This window comes from Takifugu flavidus, chromosome 2, assembly GCF_003711565.1.
Source record: "Takifugu flavidus isolate HTHZ2018 chromosome 2, ASM371156v2, whole genome shotgun sequence".
NCBI lineage: Eukaryota > Metazoa > Chordata > Actinopteri > Tetraodontiformes > Tetraodontidae > Takifugu > Takifugu flavidus.
In genome coordinates, this window is record NC_079521.1 from 14,899,472 (window position 1) to 14,916,475 (window position 17,004).

General features: G+C 47.2%; 2 protein-coding genes across 3 annotated transcripts; both read right to left on the reverse strand.

Moving 5' to 3' along the window:
- Positions 1–319: 319 nt before the first annotated feature.
- On the reverse strand, positions 320–10,592 carry gas6 (growth arrest-specific 6). Its single transcript, XM_057013501.1, has 15 exons — positions 10,082–10,592; positions 9,666–9,826; positions 7,528–7,552; positions 7,381–7,443; positions 5,734–5,856; positions 5,047–5,166; positions 4,601–4,723; positions 3,753–3,874; positions 3,533–3,651; positions 3,259–3,448; positions 3,016–3,180; positions 2,768–2,936; positions 2,346–2,485; positions 2,067–2,268; positions 320–1,967 (listed from the first exon to the last, which is right to left on the reverse strand). The coding sequence occupies exons 1-15, from the start codon at positions 10,155–10,157 to the stop codon at positions 1,816–1,818; spliced, it is 1,950 nt and encodes a 649-aa protein (XP_056869481.1). The 5' UTR covers positions 10,158–10,592; the 3' UTR covers positions 320–1,815.
- Positions 10,593–11,396: 804 nt separating this feature from the next.
- pros1 (protein S) lies at positions 11,397–16,724 on the reverse strand. 2 transcript variants are annotated; one of them, XR_008946920.1, is made up of 15 exons: positions 16,564–16,724; positions 16,000–16,157; positions 15,842–15,866; positions 15,681–15,758; positions 15,469–15,591; positions 15,233–15,358; positions 14,041–14,169; positions 13,712–13,952; positions 13,423–13,609; positions 13,160–13,321; positions 12,905–13,073; positions 12,568–12,704; positions 12,255–12,483; positions 11,538–12,176; positions 11,397–11,491 (listed from the first exon to the last, which is right to left on the reverse strand). XR_008946920.1 is itself a non-coding variant. In XM_057013485.1 (14 exons), exons 1-14 carry the CDS (start codon positions 16,640–16,642, stop codon positions 11,989–11,991), a joined length of 2,031 nt encoding a protein of 676 aa, XP_056869465.1. In that variant the 5' UTR covers positions 16,643–16,724; the 3' UTR covers positions 11,528–11,988. The 2 variants fall into 2 exon arrangements, 1 of the variants encoding a protein (XP_056869465.1); XM_057013485.1 differs by lacking the exon at positions 11,397–11,491 and having other exon boundaries at positions 11,528–12,176.
- Between the last annotated feature and the right edge of the window lie 280 nt (positions 16,725–17,004).

The following is a 17,004-nucleotide window of genomic DNA, read 5'->3' on the forward strand; positions in this document are numbered from 1 at the left end:
TCATTTGCTTCCCCTTTAAAAATAAGGCCTAAAATCAAGGTTTACTCGAGTTGATCAGTTCTTTAACAGAGTTTTCTACCATCATTTTCATTAGAGTTGATCAGAACTATTAACGGAGAACAAAGGGTGGCCTTCATAAATGGATTTGTTGCATTTATTTTTGTCCAGAAATTGCTGTGATTATAGCAGAGGGTGTAAACAACCTTTATAAACAGCTTATCTTAAGACCTTTTCATCGGTCGGGTAATAATAATCAAGGCTCTGACATAAGCACACAGCATAGAAAGGATATTTTTGGAAAATAGAGTTTTACTCTCTGTTTGTACAACTGCTTTAATCATTTTTTATTAGGGTTTTTCAGTGATGAGGGAAGTTAAATATTTAAAACCAGACCTCCCTCATCATTTTACTGACAGTTACAGTGTAAAATAATGTTTAAAAATAAACAAAAACAGAACTAAAACCATGTCAATAAACAACACATGATAAAAATAAAAAAATAACTTGTCAAGCTCTATATTCTGGCATTCACTCATCAGCAAACTACAAAGCGACACAGAGGGACATAACATAACAATGGAGCCCTTTTGTAATGTTCCATCACGCGGCTCCTGACATTCTTGATTTTTGCTGGATTAAAATATTTGCTTAAAAACAACAACCACCAAAACAGCGCTGTATTTTCTCAGGAACTGTTGTTACCTTAGGAAGCGGATGATTGTGAAGGACTCATTTTGGGTTTGCTTAAATGTGCAGAAATCCCCAGTGGCCATTAGGTAGTGCTTTTTTTCCCTCTCTCTCTGACCCCGCTAAGCATTGTACAGTGACATTATTTACAAAGTTACTATTTTACAGCTCAATCGTTTAACTCTCAGTAGCTTGTGTGATGTGTTAGATGCAGTGCTCGCTGTCTCCTGTGAGGAGGGGGCCCCTTCTCCCTGTGCTTCTGTGGCTAACTAGCGTCAATACGTTTGATATATGGCAGGTATTAACTGGAAAGGAGGTGAATCCGAGGGAAAGAAGGGGCCTTTTGCTGTACTGGGCACAGCCTATTCAATCAATTCTAATACTGACCCAATTCAGCTGTGCAGAGGGAAGCTGAGGGAAGTTTGGGTTGTTCTTTGGAGGCACATGGTTGAATTTTAAGACTGCAGACAGACACAGAGTGCTAATTTACCAAAGTGGGTGTGTGGGTGGGGTGGCTTCACTTGCACTCTATGTCTGCCTGCAGTGCTGTGCAAGGTTTTTATACAGAACACTAAACTGCACCTGCCTGCTCACGTGAAGGAGGGAACTGGGCTTCTAAAAGGGGAACTTATTATGAGGCAAACACACAAGCACCTGTTCATACCTATTGCTCCCAGGAAAGCTGTTGTATCTCTTTTTTACTCTTATTTCAAGCTATTTGAACAGACCATAAATCTCAGAAACACGGCCTCAGCTTTGCCTGATTTAGTAGCCTGTCAGGCTACTAAAAAATGACCCTGACGAGGCCTTTGGTGTTCTGACGGGCATTCAAGTCTGTGAAACACGGGCAGTTTTAGGCAATGTTGTGCAGCATTAAGTCCTATTCATCTACCAATACAAGTGTTGCTCATTTGCTGAATAACTAACTCACAGAGACATTTCGCAGAGCTCAAATTCCCTGCAGACAGCTCTATGCAGCATCACAGTAAAAGGACAGGGTGGTTCTGGGCTCAGGCTCCAGTTCTTTTTTACATTCCAATCTAAAAATATCTTGCCACTGGTCAAAGCTTTGATAAAACATATGGGAAATCATCTCTCACGGCCTGAACAATCTGTGTGGAACTCTGGTCACTGGAGAGAGTCCAGCAGGGGGCAGGAGTGGGAGCGGATGTCGTTGTGTTTGTGGACGGCCTGGTCCAGATCTACAGGCTGGCTGTTAATGCGGACGTCCATGCAGCCGCTGTAGGGAGCCGACACCAGTGTGGACACCAGGGGAACATCTGAGCGCGACACAGGTCAATAAAACACATAATCACTTTAACAACCAACCACGTTTAACCCAAACCCTCATATCCCGTTCAGTAAAGGAGTATCCTCACCAGGAAGGCCACCTATAAAGGTGCTGCACTGGGACAGGAGGTCAATGGGAACTTCTGTGTCTTCGCTACGTCCCGACCGCCCGTCCACCAGCAGCAGGGTTTGGTTTCCTGAGATCGTGACGTGGATTTCGTGGCTCCTGCCGTCACACAGCGGGGCGGGAGCACTGGCGAGGACGGCGCCGTCTGCAGTTACCAAGATGTACTGAACGCACAGAAAACGGTGGCGTCGGTGACAAAAATCAAACCGCACACGTGCGCAGAGTGAGAATAAGAGCTCACATCTCGCCATTCGTCGGTGCCTGGGTGATAATCGGCCAGGGCAACGGAGAGAGGGACTCTGTCCTGGTGCACCAGTGCAAACAGGACTCCAATGGCAGATGTTGGACGGAGGGTCAACTGAACACTCAGGTTCTGGGATTCTGAAGTGACAACAGCGGGAATTTTATGTCCATATATGCATAAAAGAGACGTCACAGCAGGTCGTGACCTTTATATACAAACAGAGACGAGGATAACTGTTGGATAAGTAGCCAGTGGCGGACGTCCGTGAACATTTATCCAAACAATTATAACATCGAGTACCTAGAGGAAATAGCAAAGCTCTTTTATACAAACCCTAAACAGACACACACACACACACACACACACACACACACACACACACACACACACACACACACACACACACACACACAGTGTACCATAAGAGATGTTGAAGAGAGCAAAGCCTGTTCCAGGGTAATACGCTCCAGGGTCATCGGTGCTGAAGCATTGCATATTGTCGTTGGAGCGAATGGTCTCTTGTATGGACGTATCTTCTCCCGTTAACCACTTCCATTCTTTCATACAGCCGTCTAGACGTGGATTCACCTGGGGCACGATATAAATATATTAATCAGATGGTTTCTTTCCTGTACAAAATCATAAGCCTGTTTAAAAAAAACCCAACCTGATTGACAAGGCCGTCCTCCCGGAAAGGGACTCCTCCGACAGTGAGGTTGAGCTCGTGCACGCCCTTCCGCAGCGTGAACAGATCGCCGTTCACCGCAATCTTCATGACGGCCTCTCTGTCGATCTTAATGACAAGGCTCCGCCCCTGCTCCTCCACTGAGATCTGAGGAGAGAAGCACAGAGCCGTGTAAAGAGCGTTCCCTCGGCTGATGGAGGCGGCTCTGCCAGCGTCCCGTCCAACCTTTCTCCACTGGCCGTCATTGACGACGGGTCCGCTGCTGGTCACCCTGCTGACCGCGCCGTACTTGAGCTGCAGCTCCAGCCTCCCGTGGTGCATCGCCAGCACAATCCATGAGCTATTTAGGTGACCTCCGGCGAAAAAGATCACCCCCTCGGGGTCGTAGGTACGGAAGTCAAACTCTGCTGAAAAGCTGGTCGGGGGGGAGCAGGATTGAATTAAAATTAGGAGCGTCTCGAGCCTCTGCTGCCGACCCAGAAAGGCACGTTGTTCTCACCCGGTTGGAATTTTCCGGCGAAAACGCAGCCTCACCATCGGCACGCCGCTGAACATGCGGCCAAGGTAGAGAGAACGGGAGTTCTTCTTCAGAGACGGCGACATGCAGGGAGTCAGAGGCTGAAACGAATTTTGAATTAATGAATCATCCTGCGTTGAGCACCGATTCCGTCCGCCCCAAATTTCAGTACGGTTTTTGCGCGAGAGTTTGTGTATTTCACCTTACAGCTCCTGAGGTCCTGGCTCAGCTTCATGCCCTGTCGACCATCGCAGAAGCAATGGAAACTCCCGGGAGTGTTCAGACACTCCTCTGCACACACACCTGTCTCACACTCATCCACGTCTGCCGTTTGAAGGCGCGGAGGTGACAGAGAGATGACAGTTACAGAAACAAAGTTGCAAACCTTTTTTCCAGTTAAAGCAAAAGAAATTATTTTCTGTCAACAACCAGGGAATGAAAACAGCTCTTGAATAAAGTGCATGTGTGTGTTTGTTTGTGGGGGGGGCAGGGTTTGACATGGACTGGCTGGTATCTCTGGGCTTCGTACACAACCATAAAAGGCCATGAAAAAGCTGGTGATTCTATCTCAGAGGAGGTTTATGGAAGTAAGAAAAACATTCAGTTTCCACCACCGGGCAAAACAGGGCACACAGTGATGCATGAGTTTGGTTGGAGTCTGTGAATTCTTATCAGAGCTTGTACCAACACTCCTAGTTACTAATCCTAATATGTTATCTTAATAAATACCAAAGGATCCTTTTTTGGCTTTGTACCTGCAGTACAAGTACTCAACTCTTATCTTATTTACTTATTTTATAGATAGATAATATCTTTAATCTACTTCTTCCTGTGCGAACAATCTTAAAGAATTGTCACACATTTCCAACATCCCTCTTACGATCTTTGTTTTTCAACTATTAAATGAACTGATCTCTAGAACAACTGACTGCTCTCCCTCTGCGTCTACCTTCCTGTCCGGATTTCCAAACCCCAGCTGCAGTTTTCACCCCCCCCAACGCTGACACAGCCCTTCACCCACTTCTCAGAAATCAGTGTACAAACACTCACCAACACAGCTTTTGGTTTCATTATCGTAGACGTAACCGGTTTCACACAAGCAGTCGTAGCCGCCCTCTTTATTCTTGCAACTCGCTGTTCCACATACTTCTGCGTCTTTACACTCATCCACATCTGTAAGGCATAAATATACACTTATTTAGTATTTGAGGGTATAAAAAATTTAAATATATGGGAGAAGTGGTGATAAATATCATTCTTATCAGCTATACTGGCTGGAGGGCCCAGTTTTAACTGGGTTGAGTTAAACTAACTGGGTGTAGTGGATAAACTGTATCAAGTAGACAACAATGACCTGGTGCTCGCAGTGAAGTAGATGATCCAACACAGAAAAGCATTTAAAATTACTTGAAAATGTGAATCCGCAGCCAGATGCTCCCATTTTAAAAATCCAATGATGTGACTTCAGTTCTCGTCCATCCACATCTGCAGCTTACCGTCACACATGTGGCGTCCTACCAGCATGTAACCTTGGTGACAGGAGCAACGGTAACTGCCCATAGTGTTGTTGCACTGGTGGTCACACCCTCCATTTCTCTTGCTGCACTCATCAACATCTGCACATAAGACGGTGATACAGCCGACATGAATGCAGGAAAAACATCAGCACCACGAGCTGTGACTGAATAAAGATTTAAGAGTTAGGATTTCTTAATGTCCACGAGGTCTTGAGTGGCGACGGGTGCTTGGGCTTCGGTTCAACTTAAGAGTCTCCTATGGATTTGTTGTTAGACTTGCACATAACTGACACACTATGTCATTGTGGCGGAGTGTTTAGTGCCGTTGTCAAGTGGAAAAGACTCAGTCCGAGTCAACCCGAATCCGTCTTGGTTTTCCTTCGGCTGCAAGGTGGCAGGATGAGTCACAGTGGAAATGGGTGGAAGGGTGCTGATGCCATAAATCACAGAAACTGATCTTTCTCTCCCTTAAATTGCAACTCTATACAGTAGATTGGGAGTATTCTCTAACTGCTGTGCGTAACTGTAGTCACTAACTCTCAGAAGCTGTTTTGTTATTGGGAAGGTTGCCGCCACCTCCAACGTCAAATTGGTCTGACTACAGACGTGCACATGCTAAAATGCACACACAACTGTCCTTCTCGCTACCCACAGCAGCAACTTTACCTTTCTCACATCTGGCTCCGGCCCAGCCTGTGAAACAGTGACAGAGGAAGTCGCCCTTTTTGTCCTCGCAGCGCACCGTACCTCCGGGATTGCAGGGAGATGGGGAGCACTGGTCTGGAATATCTTTGAATGGGAGAAAAGACAGGGATTGGGACGGTATCGTGGCTTAAAAAAGCTCTGTTAGAGGCGTTTTGAAGAGCAACGACAATGGGAAAAATGGGAAATGCTAGAGTATGTTCTGAAAAATAAAGAAATCATTAGAGCTTCCAAATTTGAGGGAAAGCAGACAATCCGGCGCTGCTCACTTTCGTCTTCTCATTTTTGAGGATACTTTCATTTCACTCCACTTGAGTTTGTGTGGGTGAACGTGCACTTACACATATTTGTTCTTCCCCACTCAGTTTCCTTTTCCTAGTGGTGAAGTTTAAAATCTACATGTCCAGACTTGTTGAGCAGTTTGAGAGAGAAAAAGACAGCGTTTGAAGAAAATGAGGGAAACAGGAAAGATAAGAAGGTCCTGTTTTCAAATGCAGACCACTTTCTAGTAACTCGTGCCGTTGAAGATGATTTCAAAACCAAAAACCCAACATGTATTTGCACTGAAATCCTAAGACATCAAAACTAAATATGAACGTTAAAAAAACGAAACACTTTATGCTCAACTGTGTGGGACTGCAGTGATCTGCAGCCCATCAGTGCCAAAGGGAGACGCTCGAAGCTATTTTGGTATCAGCATATGAGCTGCCTCAGTATCAGCTGTTCCTTCACACCACATGCCTAATTTAAAAGAAATGAATAGTAAATTTCCCAAATGTACGAGCAGAGATTTCACAGCAGCAACATTCCCTCAACTCCAATATTCTGTAAAAAAAACAAAAACAAACCCAAAACTAATATGCAGACAGCAAAAAGATTTTAATAGAAGCTTGAAAGTGTGTAAACTACTGAGCCAATGCAAAAGAGAGACGACAAAAAGAACTAAAAAGGTGCCACAATTCTGCAGCTGAGTCACTCCGCCACCCCTCCCCCATCCACAAAGCGACGCCTCAGCCAATTGCAGCAAAGCCGTGCTGGTTCTCGTATCCTGATGCAGCAGAAAGCCGGCGCTCTGCTACTGTCAAGGACTTTTTTTTTTGTTTTTTCCATGTCACATCTTCAGGGAGCGAGCTGATGCAGTTACCCACCGAGAGCGTGCGTGAGTGTGTGACGGCTGCAGGGGTGTGGCGTTCTTTCACCAATGAGTGGCACGAAGCGCAAAGAGCTGCAGCTTCAGTCATGGGTTCGCCGATGCCCGCATAGAGTACACCGCCCTCAAAGTTGCAGGAGCAGGTAAGTGTGCCACGCTGCAAAAAATGATTCAGCATCCTCTTACGCACGCCGTCTTTTTTCCCTATAGATCCAGAGGGCGGATAAGCTGCAGATTGGTACTGCAGTGCAGCCGGACCCCCCAGCATCTGTTGCTCTGTCTGTTTGGGTATCCTTTTTTGCTGCTGTGACAACACAAATTAAGGGGGCTAATAGAAGATTAACTTGTCATTTATCACAGAGAAAGCCCAACAGCTGTCGAAACAACTGCACTAAACTGCGAGTGGAAAACCCAACTGGACTACAAAGGCGGCTAAAGAGGGGCAGGCAGTGCAAACTTACTGTGGACACATGTAATCAGATCTTGTTTCTTCCTTTCAGCATCTCCAAACCTTTCCAGACAGGCTGGACAGAGACAAAAGAGAAATGTGATGAGAAAGAAGTTGGTGGATAATCTGTGAGGGGACAAGCTTCCAAGTGACAACTTACCCATATACTTGGGATAGAAGTAATCCTAAATGAACAGGAGACAAATTAGCAAGTGTCACTTAAAGAACACAGCAAACAAGAGAGAAAACAAGCCACACTGCACTTCATTTATATCAAAATCCATTTTTTAGTGAGAGTCTTAGAAGGTGCTGTCGCGGAATTTTTAGCCGTTTGGAGAAGAAAAACTATTAATCTAAGTTACTGCATAGGAGATGGTTTTAATCCAGTCAGTCAGTCAGGATACACACACGGAAGCATGCGGAGAGATCTCTACTCAATGAACACAGTTCTGATCTTATATAGTTGAAGGCGCGGACGTCTTCACAGCATGTGTTTGCTGCATGCACAGGACACAGGACCCAACACAGTAGGTGTGCGCTGTATGCACCACAGGAGTTTGGTGCCTTCACAGCAGGTGATGCCCCCCCCCCCCCTCAGTCGTTTGACGCTGGTCTTCTTTCAACTTTTGTTTCCTTGTAAATGAATGAGGAACCAAATGGACTTCATCTGCTCTCCCAGTCTCCACCACACCCTTCCTAAATTTCCATTTCAACCCTTCATTTTGCTCTCAATTTACATTTCACGATCAAATTCCATTTCAGTGCGTCCCTAACATTTGCATTGCAAGGGCAGCTTTTTGCCAAAGGCTTCCTGAAAATTCTCTGCATTCCCAACAGCAGCAGCATCCGTCTGGCTTCCTGGTTGCAGCACTCCCTCTCATCTAGGTCAGAACTTAAGACCTAGCTTTGGAAAATGTGGCTGTAATGCGGAGATTTTAGTGGGGGCAGAAGAAGAAGACAGGTGTAAATGTGCAAATTCAATAGATGATCAATAAGAAGACCGATTATAACCTTGGAACGACCCAGGGATTCCCACAGTGAGGCAAATTTAGTGACGCAGATGTCATCTGGAACAACCTTAAGGGTTAAATATCGACACGTTGGCTGCATTTGTTGAGCGACAATCAGGAACAAATCAGGAAGGCTTCGCTCTCCGGTTCTGCAGAGCCAGAGTGCTGCAGCAGGAGAAACTGCAGAGTCAGAGAAGCCCACTCTGGATGAATAATGCAGCCGGATGAGACCGCAGCTTTGTGACGTGACAAGGCTGCAGGAAAACACAAAAGCTTGACACGCAACGAATACTCTGCCTGCGACCCGAGGGATTTCACCTGCGTTCACCTTAACCTCTAAACCCAGCGCCACTTTAAGCTTCCACCTCCCTCAGCTTGTCTCGCCGCCCGCCTAATCTTTTGCGTGATCCCTGAGTCATCCACTGCCACATCCAACGCCATCCACCGTGGATATGACCTACCCACTAACCAGCAAAAATATGAATACGTTCATTTAATGCATTTAGGACATGTTGTCTTTATGCCTCTCCACATTCAGGGAGCTTTTGTATTTACATCGGTGAAAAGCCTGATGAATCATGAATCACTCCTTCAGAATGCCAACTAATCTGCCGCAAATATGCGGCGTGATGGATTATGTTTGTCGGGACACACGACACAGAAAAAAAGGGCCACGGGCGTGTGTAAACAGATTAGCCAGGAAATGTACACCGTCCTGAATTAAAAGGCATTATTTTACGTCACCATCCGTCTGTTAAAGCAAAGCCCCGGGCGGCCTTCAGTGAGCCCAGTCAGGATCAGAGGCCGCTTGCGTCACTCGTATGTATTTTTCTGGAAGCGGACTCGCGTGGTCACCCGCGTTCGACCGTTCCAATCCGTCCATCAGGCAAAAACCCTACAGATTACACGCAATAAAGACCTCCCGCTCACTTGGCTTTTGACACCACCTTCCGTGCAACATGCTTTGTCTTACTGTGCAGACTGACAGCCGTCTCCTCCTTGAATTTACTGGAACTTGCACGAATGAGAGCAGCCCAGACGGTGAATCATTAGTCTGGTGGCTGTCGTCAATTTTCAACATGTTTTTTTTTTTTGTGACAGACGAAACTACAGTATTTGGACTCATGAGAGGGATGAGAGGCGCATTTGTGGACACTGCAATACCTCAGTGCAAGGAGCCAGATGGAGGGGTGGTGCTGTTTGGTGTTTTGGAGAGTAAACCTGCGTGCAACCTTGACTGGAAAACCACAACTTTCTGGGCTGGTTGGGTGATTTATGACAGACTCACCGTCTCCGGGTCGTTCTCAAACACTTCTCTGGCCTCTTCCTTGGAGCACCTCTCCTCCACACACTCCCTCTCCAAGTGTCCTTGCTTCGTCTCCTCGAAAACTTGATTTGCTCTCCTGTGTCTGCTCAGAAACTGGCTCGCCTCTTGGGGGGACAATGAAACTACAAAAGAAACGCATCCCCACCCCCGAATCGATTTATTAACCTGTAAGGATACGAGCAGGCTAAACAGAAACGAATATAAAGTATGCCTGCCTGGTTTTTAAAGATTAAAAAAAAGGGCAAACAAGCGTTGCGAAACAGCCCCGGTTAAAAGCACTGGTAATAACCGAGGCATGTATCATCAGCAGCCACAACATAAATGTCAAAGTGGAATTAGCGCGCTAGCTAGCCGTTAGCATGTGAATGTTTACTTACTGCCGTCGCTCCAGCGGACAGCCAACAGTATCAGCAGCGCCGCCGATGAGAGGGACTTTGTCGGGGTCAGCCGCATTGTTGAACCGCCGTGTCTGCGTCAAGCCTGAGAAAGTTTCTCCAGCCCCCCGCGCTGCCGTGCCTCCGTCCCCAGTCTCAGGGTCAATGCCGTTCGGGGCTAAGCGCCACAGCGGAACGCCGCAGGTAGTGTTGTTCAGGTACCCCCGACCGTCGGCCCGTTACCGTCCCGAGGTTCGCTTCCCGCCGCGGAGCGCCGAGACCTAGACTGCCCTGCGGTTCTGCTGCACGCCGTCCACAACTACCATCCTCTGCGGTTCACCTCGTCCCCATTGCGGAAAGCAGTTTATTTTATTTTAAAAAAGCCTCGTCTGTGCGTAGCCCTCTGTAGCCCGGACTGGATTCCCCCACTCTGCGGAGGAACACTGCGCGCTTCTGCCGCTTCAGGAGGGGGGAGCAGCTGTGTGAAAAGTGCTGGCAGGAGTTTGGGACGATGCAGATAACTCTCCTCTCATCCGTCCCTCCCCTCCCGCCCCGCCGCGCCGCTGCGCGCCCGTGCGTGCGTGCGTGCGTGCGCGCGTGCGTGCGCGTCGCTCCGAATGCGGGGGTCTACGTGTGGAAAGAAAACTTTTGGAAAAACGCACTTGTTTTTACGGGGCCGACAGAGTTGCGACACCCAGCTTTAGCAGGACCGCAAGTTTGGCAACATTTGAGGATCACTCCAAGGCAGGGTGCACAGCATTTAAATGGGTAGAGGTTGTTTGGCTTGGGGGGCATTTTTAGAGGCTCGTTTTGTTGATTTATTGACTCAAAAACTTGTCGGTTAGGTGCAACGTATGTAATGCATGCATGTGCAGAGACTGCCCCCTATCGGTTGCAATCCTGCTATTGCATTTTTGTTGCTCTTAGAACCATCTTCTGCCACCCACTGTCCCACAATGTAGCGACTCCTCCTTTCTCCCCAGGCTCTGCTCTAAAAATAACCCTCCCAGTGTGCAGCCTATGGTGGGTCACGAGGTTGATCTATAAGATCCAGTGTTAGGCAGGGGAGTTCGGAGCATCCAGAGCTCTGGGAGCTTCTCTGTCCTCATTTTCTCAGGATTTTTATGCACCTTTCTTTCCTCTCCTCTCTCTCCCAGACCATCCAAACCCATTGAGGCACTCCCCGTAGTGATGCTAATCCAACTATGAAAATAAAGTGTGAACCTGTTTATCATTCATTTGTATTAATCCAAATAAATCCGAATATTAGCCAACAATGCCTTGATTTCATTGTACAAAAACACACAGTAGCCAGTGAGACAAGAGTAGTATGAACAGGATTTAAGGCCTCTATCATAAAAATGTTTAATTGTTTTAGACATATTTATATTTGTACAATGCAAGAAATCTACACTTTGTTTTGTGAGTCACAATAAGAATATACACATCTGGCCAAAACATGTTTTTATTGTCATTGTAAATTAATAAAACCTTAATCTAGAAGATTATAATCCAAAATGCAAATAAAGGTGCAAATAAAGTGATGTTTTCAACACAACTCTATCCAATGTTGGAAAATTACTAAAAAAATAAAAAAAATCAATATTTAGCAACAGAGAGAAAGACCTAGTAGTTTCATAGTATGGCGAGCCGAGACCAGTAGTTTGTTTTCCTACATAAAAACACAAACACTCTCCCAACATTGTGCCATGCTCGTGCCACAGAGCTAAGCTCCTCTTGGAAAACATTAACATTTCATTCACGTCATCATCATCCTCCGGATGGATGAAAAGTGTAATGCAGAAAACTACAACCAACTACCACTTCAACCCCCCTACATCTTTTCCAAAAGCTGTCTCCCATGTTTGCCGCCCCACATTCATCCCTGCATTGTCCGTGGTGGGGATGGGTCACTCCGCAGGGGGCTGAAGGACGTCCCGCTGGCTATCGGGGGCGGACACTGGAGGACAGGAGTGGGATTTGATGCTGTTGTGCTTGCTGAGGGCCTCGTCAAAGTCCAGCTGCTGGCCGTTAACGCTGATGTCCATGCAGCCGTGGTAATACGCCGTCACCGGGGTGGCGGGTAAAGGGATGTCATCTGACCGAGAGAATCGGGGAGATTAGAGCAAACTCTTACAAGATTAGAATAAGGCACTTTTGTTGTCTCTTGACCGACCTGGTATCCCGCCGATATATGTCGTGAGGGGGTTCTGCATGGTGGCGTTGAGGTGCTCCAGGGCCTCCTGCAGGGACTCGGACGTCACGTAGGTGACGGTGGAGGAATTGCCTGAGACTTGGACGGCTGCTGGGGTGATTTTCAGAGACACCGTCAGCCGCTCGGGGTAGCACAGCATGAGAGAGTCCAGCGTCGCCACAGAGACACCGCCCAAGAACACCTGCAGGTTCTGGAGGATTGACGGTTACAATGTTCCGAGGTTGAATCCCCTACTTTGGCGCTTCTGCGTCAAGACTCGAAGACAAGGACTCACCGCTTCGTCTTCTCCCTGGGTGACCACGGCGATCGACAGGGGGACGGTGTCGTTGCTCACCAGTGCAAAGATCACACCTGTGCTGCTGGACGGACGTATGTTCATCTCTATGTCAACCGACCAGCTCCCAGAATCACCTGTTGATGCGTAACCGTAGAAACAAGGCCAAGCACAAAGGCGCAGTTTTTCAATATTTTCCGTTTCTGCTAGTTTAATATTTCCCATCAGAGACATACTCCAAACTCAGGCCAGGATGTTGTGAACAGTAGACATTAAAGAATATTTCTCTTCGATATTTGGGGGTTCGGACTGATGCGGTTCAGCTGAACTTACTCACTGTAGTCAATGTTGAAGCTGGCTAATCCCATTCCGCTGAAAAAGGACCCCTTTTCCACAGATATAAAACACTGTTTGCTCTTCAGCTCCTGGATGACCTCCTTGACCCTCGACGCCCCCTGGTTCATCAGATTCCATCCCCGGATGCAGCCGTCGAGGCGAGGGTTGATCTAATGGGTGTCGGGGTAAACACAGTGAGTACGGCGCCGCGACGGGGGTAAATTTGGCTGCGTGCGATCGCCGCTAATGAGATTACAGGTTTGATGGTGTCAGCGCGCTCGGGCAGACCAGCGATGTAGACCTTGGTCTCCACTTTGCCATTAACTGCCGTGAAGAGACTCTGGGGGCTGTTGATGCTCATCACGGCTTCCTTGCTGATCTTCACACTGATGCTGCTCTCCAGTTCATCAACGGAGATCTGCAAATCACACATGCGCGGCTTCAAAAGTGCTGTTTTTTCCTCCTTTCTTTAACCTTTAGCAATGAAGTGGCTGCAGAAGGGGCAATACCCTTTCTTACCACATGCCACTGTCCATCGTTGATGGCCTTCCCGCCGCTGGTTAGCTTGAACGTGTGTTGGTTTTTGAACTGGACCTCGATGTGTCCGCCTCTCAGCCCCAGCATGAACCACGAGCCCTGAGAGGACTCCGCGTACAGCACGACTCCCTCGGGGTCAAACGTGCGGAAGTCGAACTCGGCCGCGAACCTGATGGCCAGACGCAGAAAAAACGGAAGACAAAGAAATCCAAGGAACGCTCATGCCTGGACAAAACAGAAACAATCATTGCGTTTGTCACCGACTCCTCACTTTGTGTTCTCTGGCAGTCGATAACGCAAGAACATCGCAGGAAGGCCCGAAAACTGCTCCCCCAGGTACAACATCTCTGAGTGCTTGTGGTCGTATAAATCCACACACACGGGGATCCTCTGGCAGTACCGGCTGTTCTCTGCCAAGCGAAGGCCCAGGCGACCGTCACAGTGGCACTCGTAGCTGCCCACTGTGTTTATGCAGATCCCGTCGCACACACTCATCTCGCACTCATCCACGTCTGAAACGACAGGAAGTGACAGAGACGCGGGTCGGCTTGGTTTTTTTTTAGAAAATCAAAGCAATTTCCGCGTGCGTGGCCATCTTACCGCTGCAGGTCTTGGAGGTGAAGTTGTACCGGAAACCCTTAGGACACCTGCACTCGTACATGCCCGGCATGTTGACGCACCGGGCCGGTTCTTTACAGATGCTGGGGTATAACTGGCACTCGTCGACATCTGGGACAGACCGACACTCGCCGTTAGTGCCACGGCCAAAAACTAACTCGCAGAATACGCTACGAGGGTGAGGAATTACCCAAAAATGGGATTAAGTTAGCCACAGAGATGAAGAAAATGCAGCCATCGCAGCAGATTATTCAAACAACCATGCATATATACCCATTAATTGAGTTTTGTTTTTAACATATGCTCATAGTTAAAAACCAAATCACAATTAAGGCATGGATATTAATTTAAATCTGTTGAATTAAACCATGTAATGAGATGGATAATGTGTCAACATAAGCTTCATCGATGGCTGCGAGGGGGGTTTCAACTGGATCCACAATCTTAAAAGTGTGAAAAAAAATCCAAAAATAACCAAGACAGCAGACCCAAAGAGTTCCTTTCCAAAAGCTACAATATTTCTTTCATAAAATACATTTGTGAAACTGTGAAACTTATTTGACAGAGCAGACTGTATTTTATTGTATCCTTATGCTTTGGATGTTCCTAAAAAGACACAATATCAATGAAAAAACCTTTCAAAATCCAACTACAAACGGTAAATATCTCAAATGTTCACCAGCAAGAGGCTCCATGTTTATCTGGGAGATAAAACGGATAATGTTTCAATATTTTCTGACATTTTCCGGATAAAGGGGGGAAGAAAAAAAGCAAAAACGAATTTAAATCCAAAAATTAAAAAAACATGTCAAATGGATTGCAGCACAATCTACAAATAGTTGTTAACTGACTCAGCGTGTGTTTGTGGAGACTTTGCACTAGATAAGCATTTTAAACAAAGGAGATAAACGCTGTCTACAAAACAGCGAGAGAGAGAAATCAGAGGAATTTCTATTGAAAAAAATAATTTGAAAGTTTTTATTTAAGAAGCTACCACAGGTCGATGATAGGAATGGTCGGGCCGATGAGGACAACAGCTGGACACCGTCTTTTTGTGATAACATGTTTGGTCATACACCCTTCAGACACATGTTTACTCAGAGCTCAAGAGCTCTATACGTCCCTCCGCACATAAATAAAACAATAAACACAGCTGGACCTAATGGAGTCTTACCCACACAGGTGATTTGGTTAAGGAAGTAATGGCCACGTTCACACTGGCATTGGAAACTACCAGGAATGTTGTTGCATTTTTGGTTGCATCCGGCCGGATATTCGGGATCCAAACACTCGTCGATGTCTGCGCGGTCACATGACAGCGGGCGTCAGCCATTTTCACAGAAATATGGGGGGGGGGGTGTTATCAGGTGTGACCGTGCAGTGCTGCGTATTTTGTATTACGGAACTGACCGTCCTCGCAGCGTTGGCCCTTCCATCCAGTTTTGCAGACGCACATAAACGACGCTTGTCCGTCCACGCAGCGCAGGGAACCCTCCTTGTAGCACGGGTACGGCGAGCACTGGTTATTGATCTCTGACGTTCAAAATTTTTTTTAAAAAGAAGGTTTTTTTCAGAAAACAAACAGGGGAAAATAAGGGGGGATTTGCACCGGAGGCCCTCACCCGTCACACAGGTGCGGAGGTCTGAGGGGATACCAGGATGCTGGTTACCGATGCCGACACGGTGGGAGCCCAGACACACTGCAGGGGAGGGAGAGCTCTTCATCAGAACAGGAGAGTGGGAAATAAAAGGTGGGCCGTCTCGAGAAGTACATAAAACTTACCAACATATTTAGGGTAGAAATATTCCTGAAAGACAAACAAATGGTTTGTGCATTACACATATACAGGGGTTAAAAGAGGGGGGGGAATGTGTGTGAATTCCAACATGTGGTCCTGATGCTCCAATGTGAAAGCAGAGCGCTCCCTCAGGTGTTCTCACCGTCTCGGGCTGATTCTCAAAGATCTCCCTGGCCTCCTCCTTGTTGCACAGCTCCTCGATGCATTCCCTCTCCAGGTTGCCCGGCTTGCTCTCCTCGAACAGAGAGTTGGCTCTCCTGTGCCTCCTCAGGAACTGGGAAGCTGTGCTCGGGCTCAGGACTGGGAGAAACGTGCACAGCCAGCAACTCATTCAGAAAGCCATCATCTTTCCTGTGGCGCATGTTTGTTTTGTTGTTGTTGTTGTATTCTCTAAATTGGGATTGTTATTCTAACTGATCCCAACTGGAATTTGCCCCCCCCAACCCCCCTTAGTCATGACACATGGCTGATGGGGCTGGAGCCTGCACGGACAACCTAATTATGTTTTTTTCTGTGAACTGGCCTGGAAATGAAGGTAATTGCGAAACCGTTATTTCCCAGAAATACCCGCGATGACCCCCTCGGTGAATGTAACCAGCAGCTCGTGCTGACCGAGGCTTCTTTACCCCCCCCTCGCACTGGTGTCAAAAGTTGTTAGAGCAGAAACCTGCAAACGCCGAACACGCAAACGTGACCGCATACTTACATCGGCCCGCATCGACGAGCGTCACGAGAAACACGAGACAGGCCAAAGAGTCCCCGAACGCCCGTTTCTGTCTCCGCATAGTCGGGTCGTGATTCGCGCTAGGCCCCGCTTTGGCTACGGGTGAAGACTGGCTGAGGACAGGTTGGGGGGGGGGAACTTTATTCTTCCCGAAAATGTTTTCGAATAGGGGAGGAGGAGGAGGAGGAGAGGCGGGGGCCGTGCGGTGAGCTGGGGGAGAGTTAGCTGTCCGCCGCTGGAGGGCGCTGTTAACACCATACCGAACTAATAATGATAACAATTACGTCGAACTTATATAGTTAGTTATAGTTAACTAAATATAAAGCAAATACATGTAAACATATTATGTATTATATGGCAAGAGACACAATGAAAGGATGACTAAAATCAAGTGATATCACTAATTAATTTGATGAACATATA

Excerpts from the sequence above, each read along its gene's own strand:
- gas6 (XM_057013501.1), bottom strand. The coding sequence starts at position 10,157 with ATGCGGCTGACCCCGACAAAGTCCCTCTCATCGGCGGCGCTGCTGATA. Across the intron at positions 5,857-7,380 it reads TCTGATTACATGTGTCCACA|ATATTCCAGACCAGTGCTCC; the intron begins GTAAGTTTGCAC and ends TCCCATTCAAAG. Across the intron at positions 2,269-2,345 it reads GCACCGACGAATGGCGAGAT|TACATCTTGGTAACTGCAGA; the intron begins GTGAGCTCTTAT and ends CTGTGCGTTCAG.
- pros1 (XM_057013485.1), bottom strand. The coding sequence starts at position 16,642 with ATGCGGAGACAGAAACGGGCGTTCGGGGACTCTTTGGCCTGTCTCGTG. Across the intron at positions 16,158-16,563 it reads GCTCGTCGATGCGGGCCGAT|TCCTGAGCCCGAGCACAGCT; the intron begins GTAAGTATGCGG and ends CGTTTCTCCCAG. Across the intron at positions 13,610-13,711 it reads CGACTGCCAGAGAACACAAA|GTTCGCGGCCGAGTTCGACT; the intron begins GTGAGGAGTCGG and ends TCTGGCCATCAG.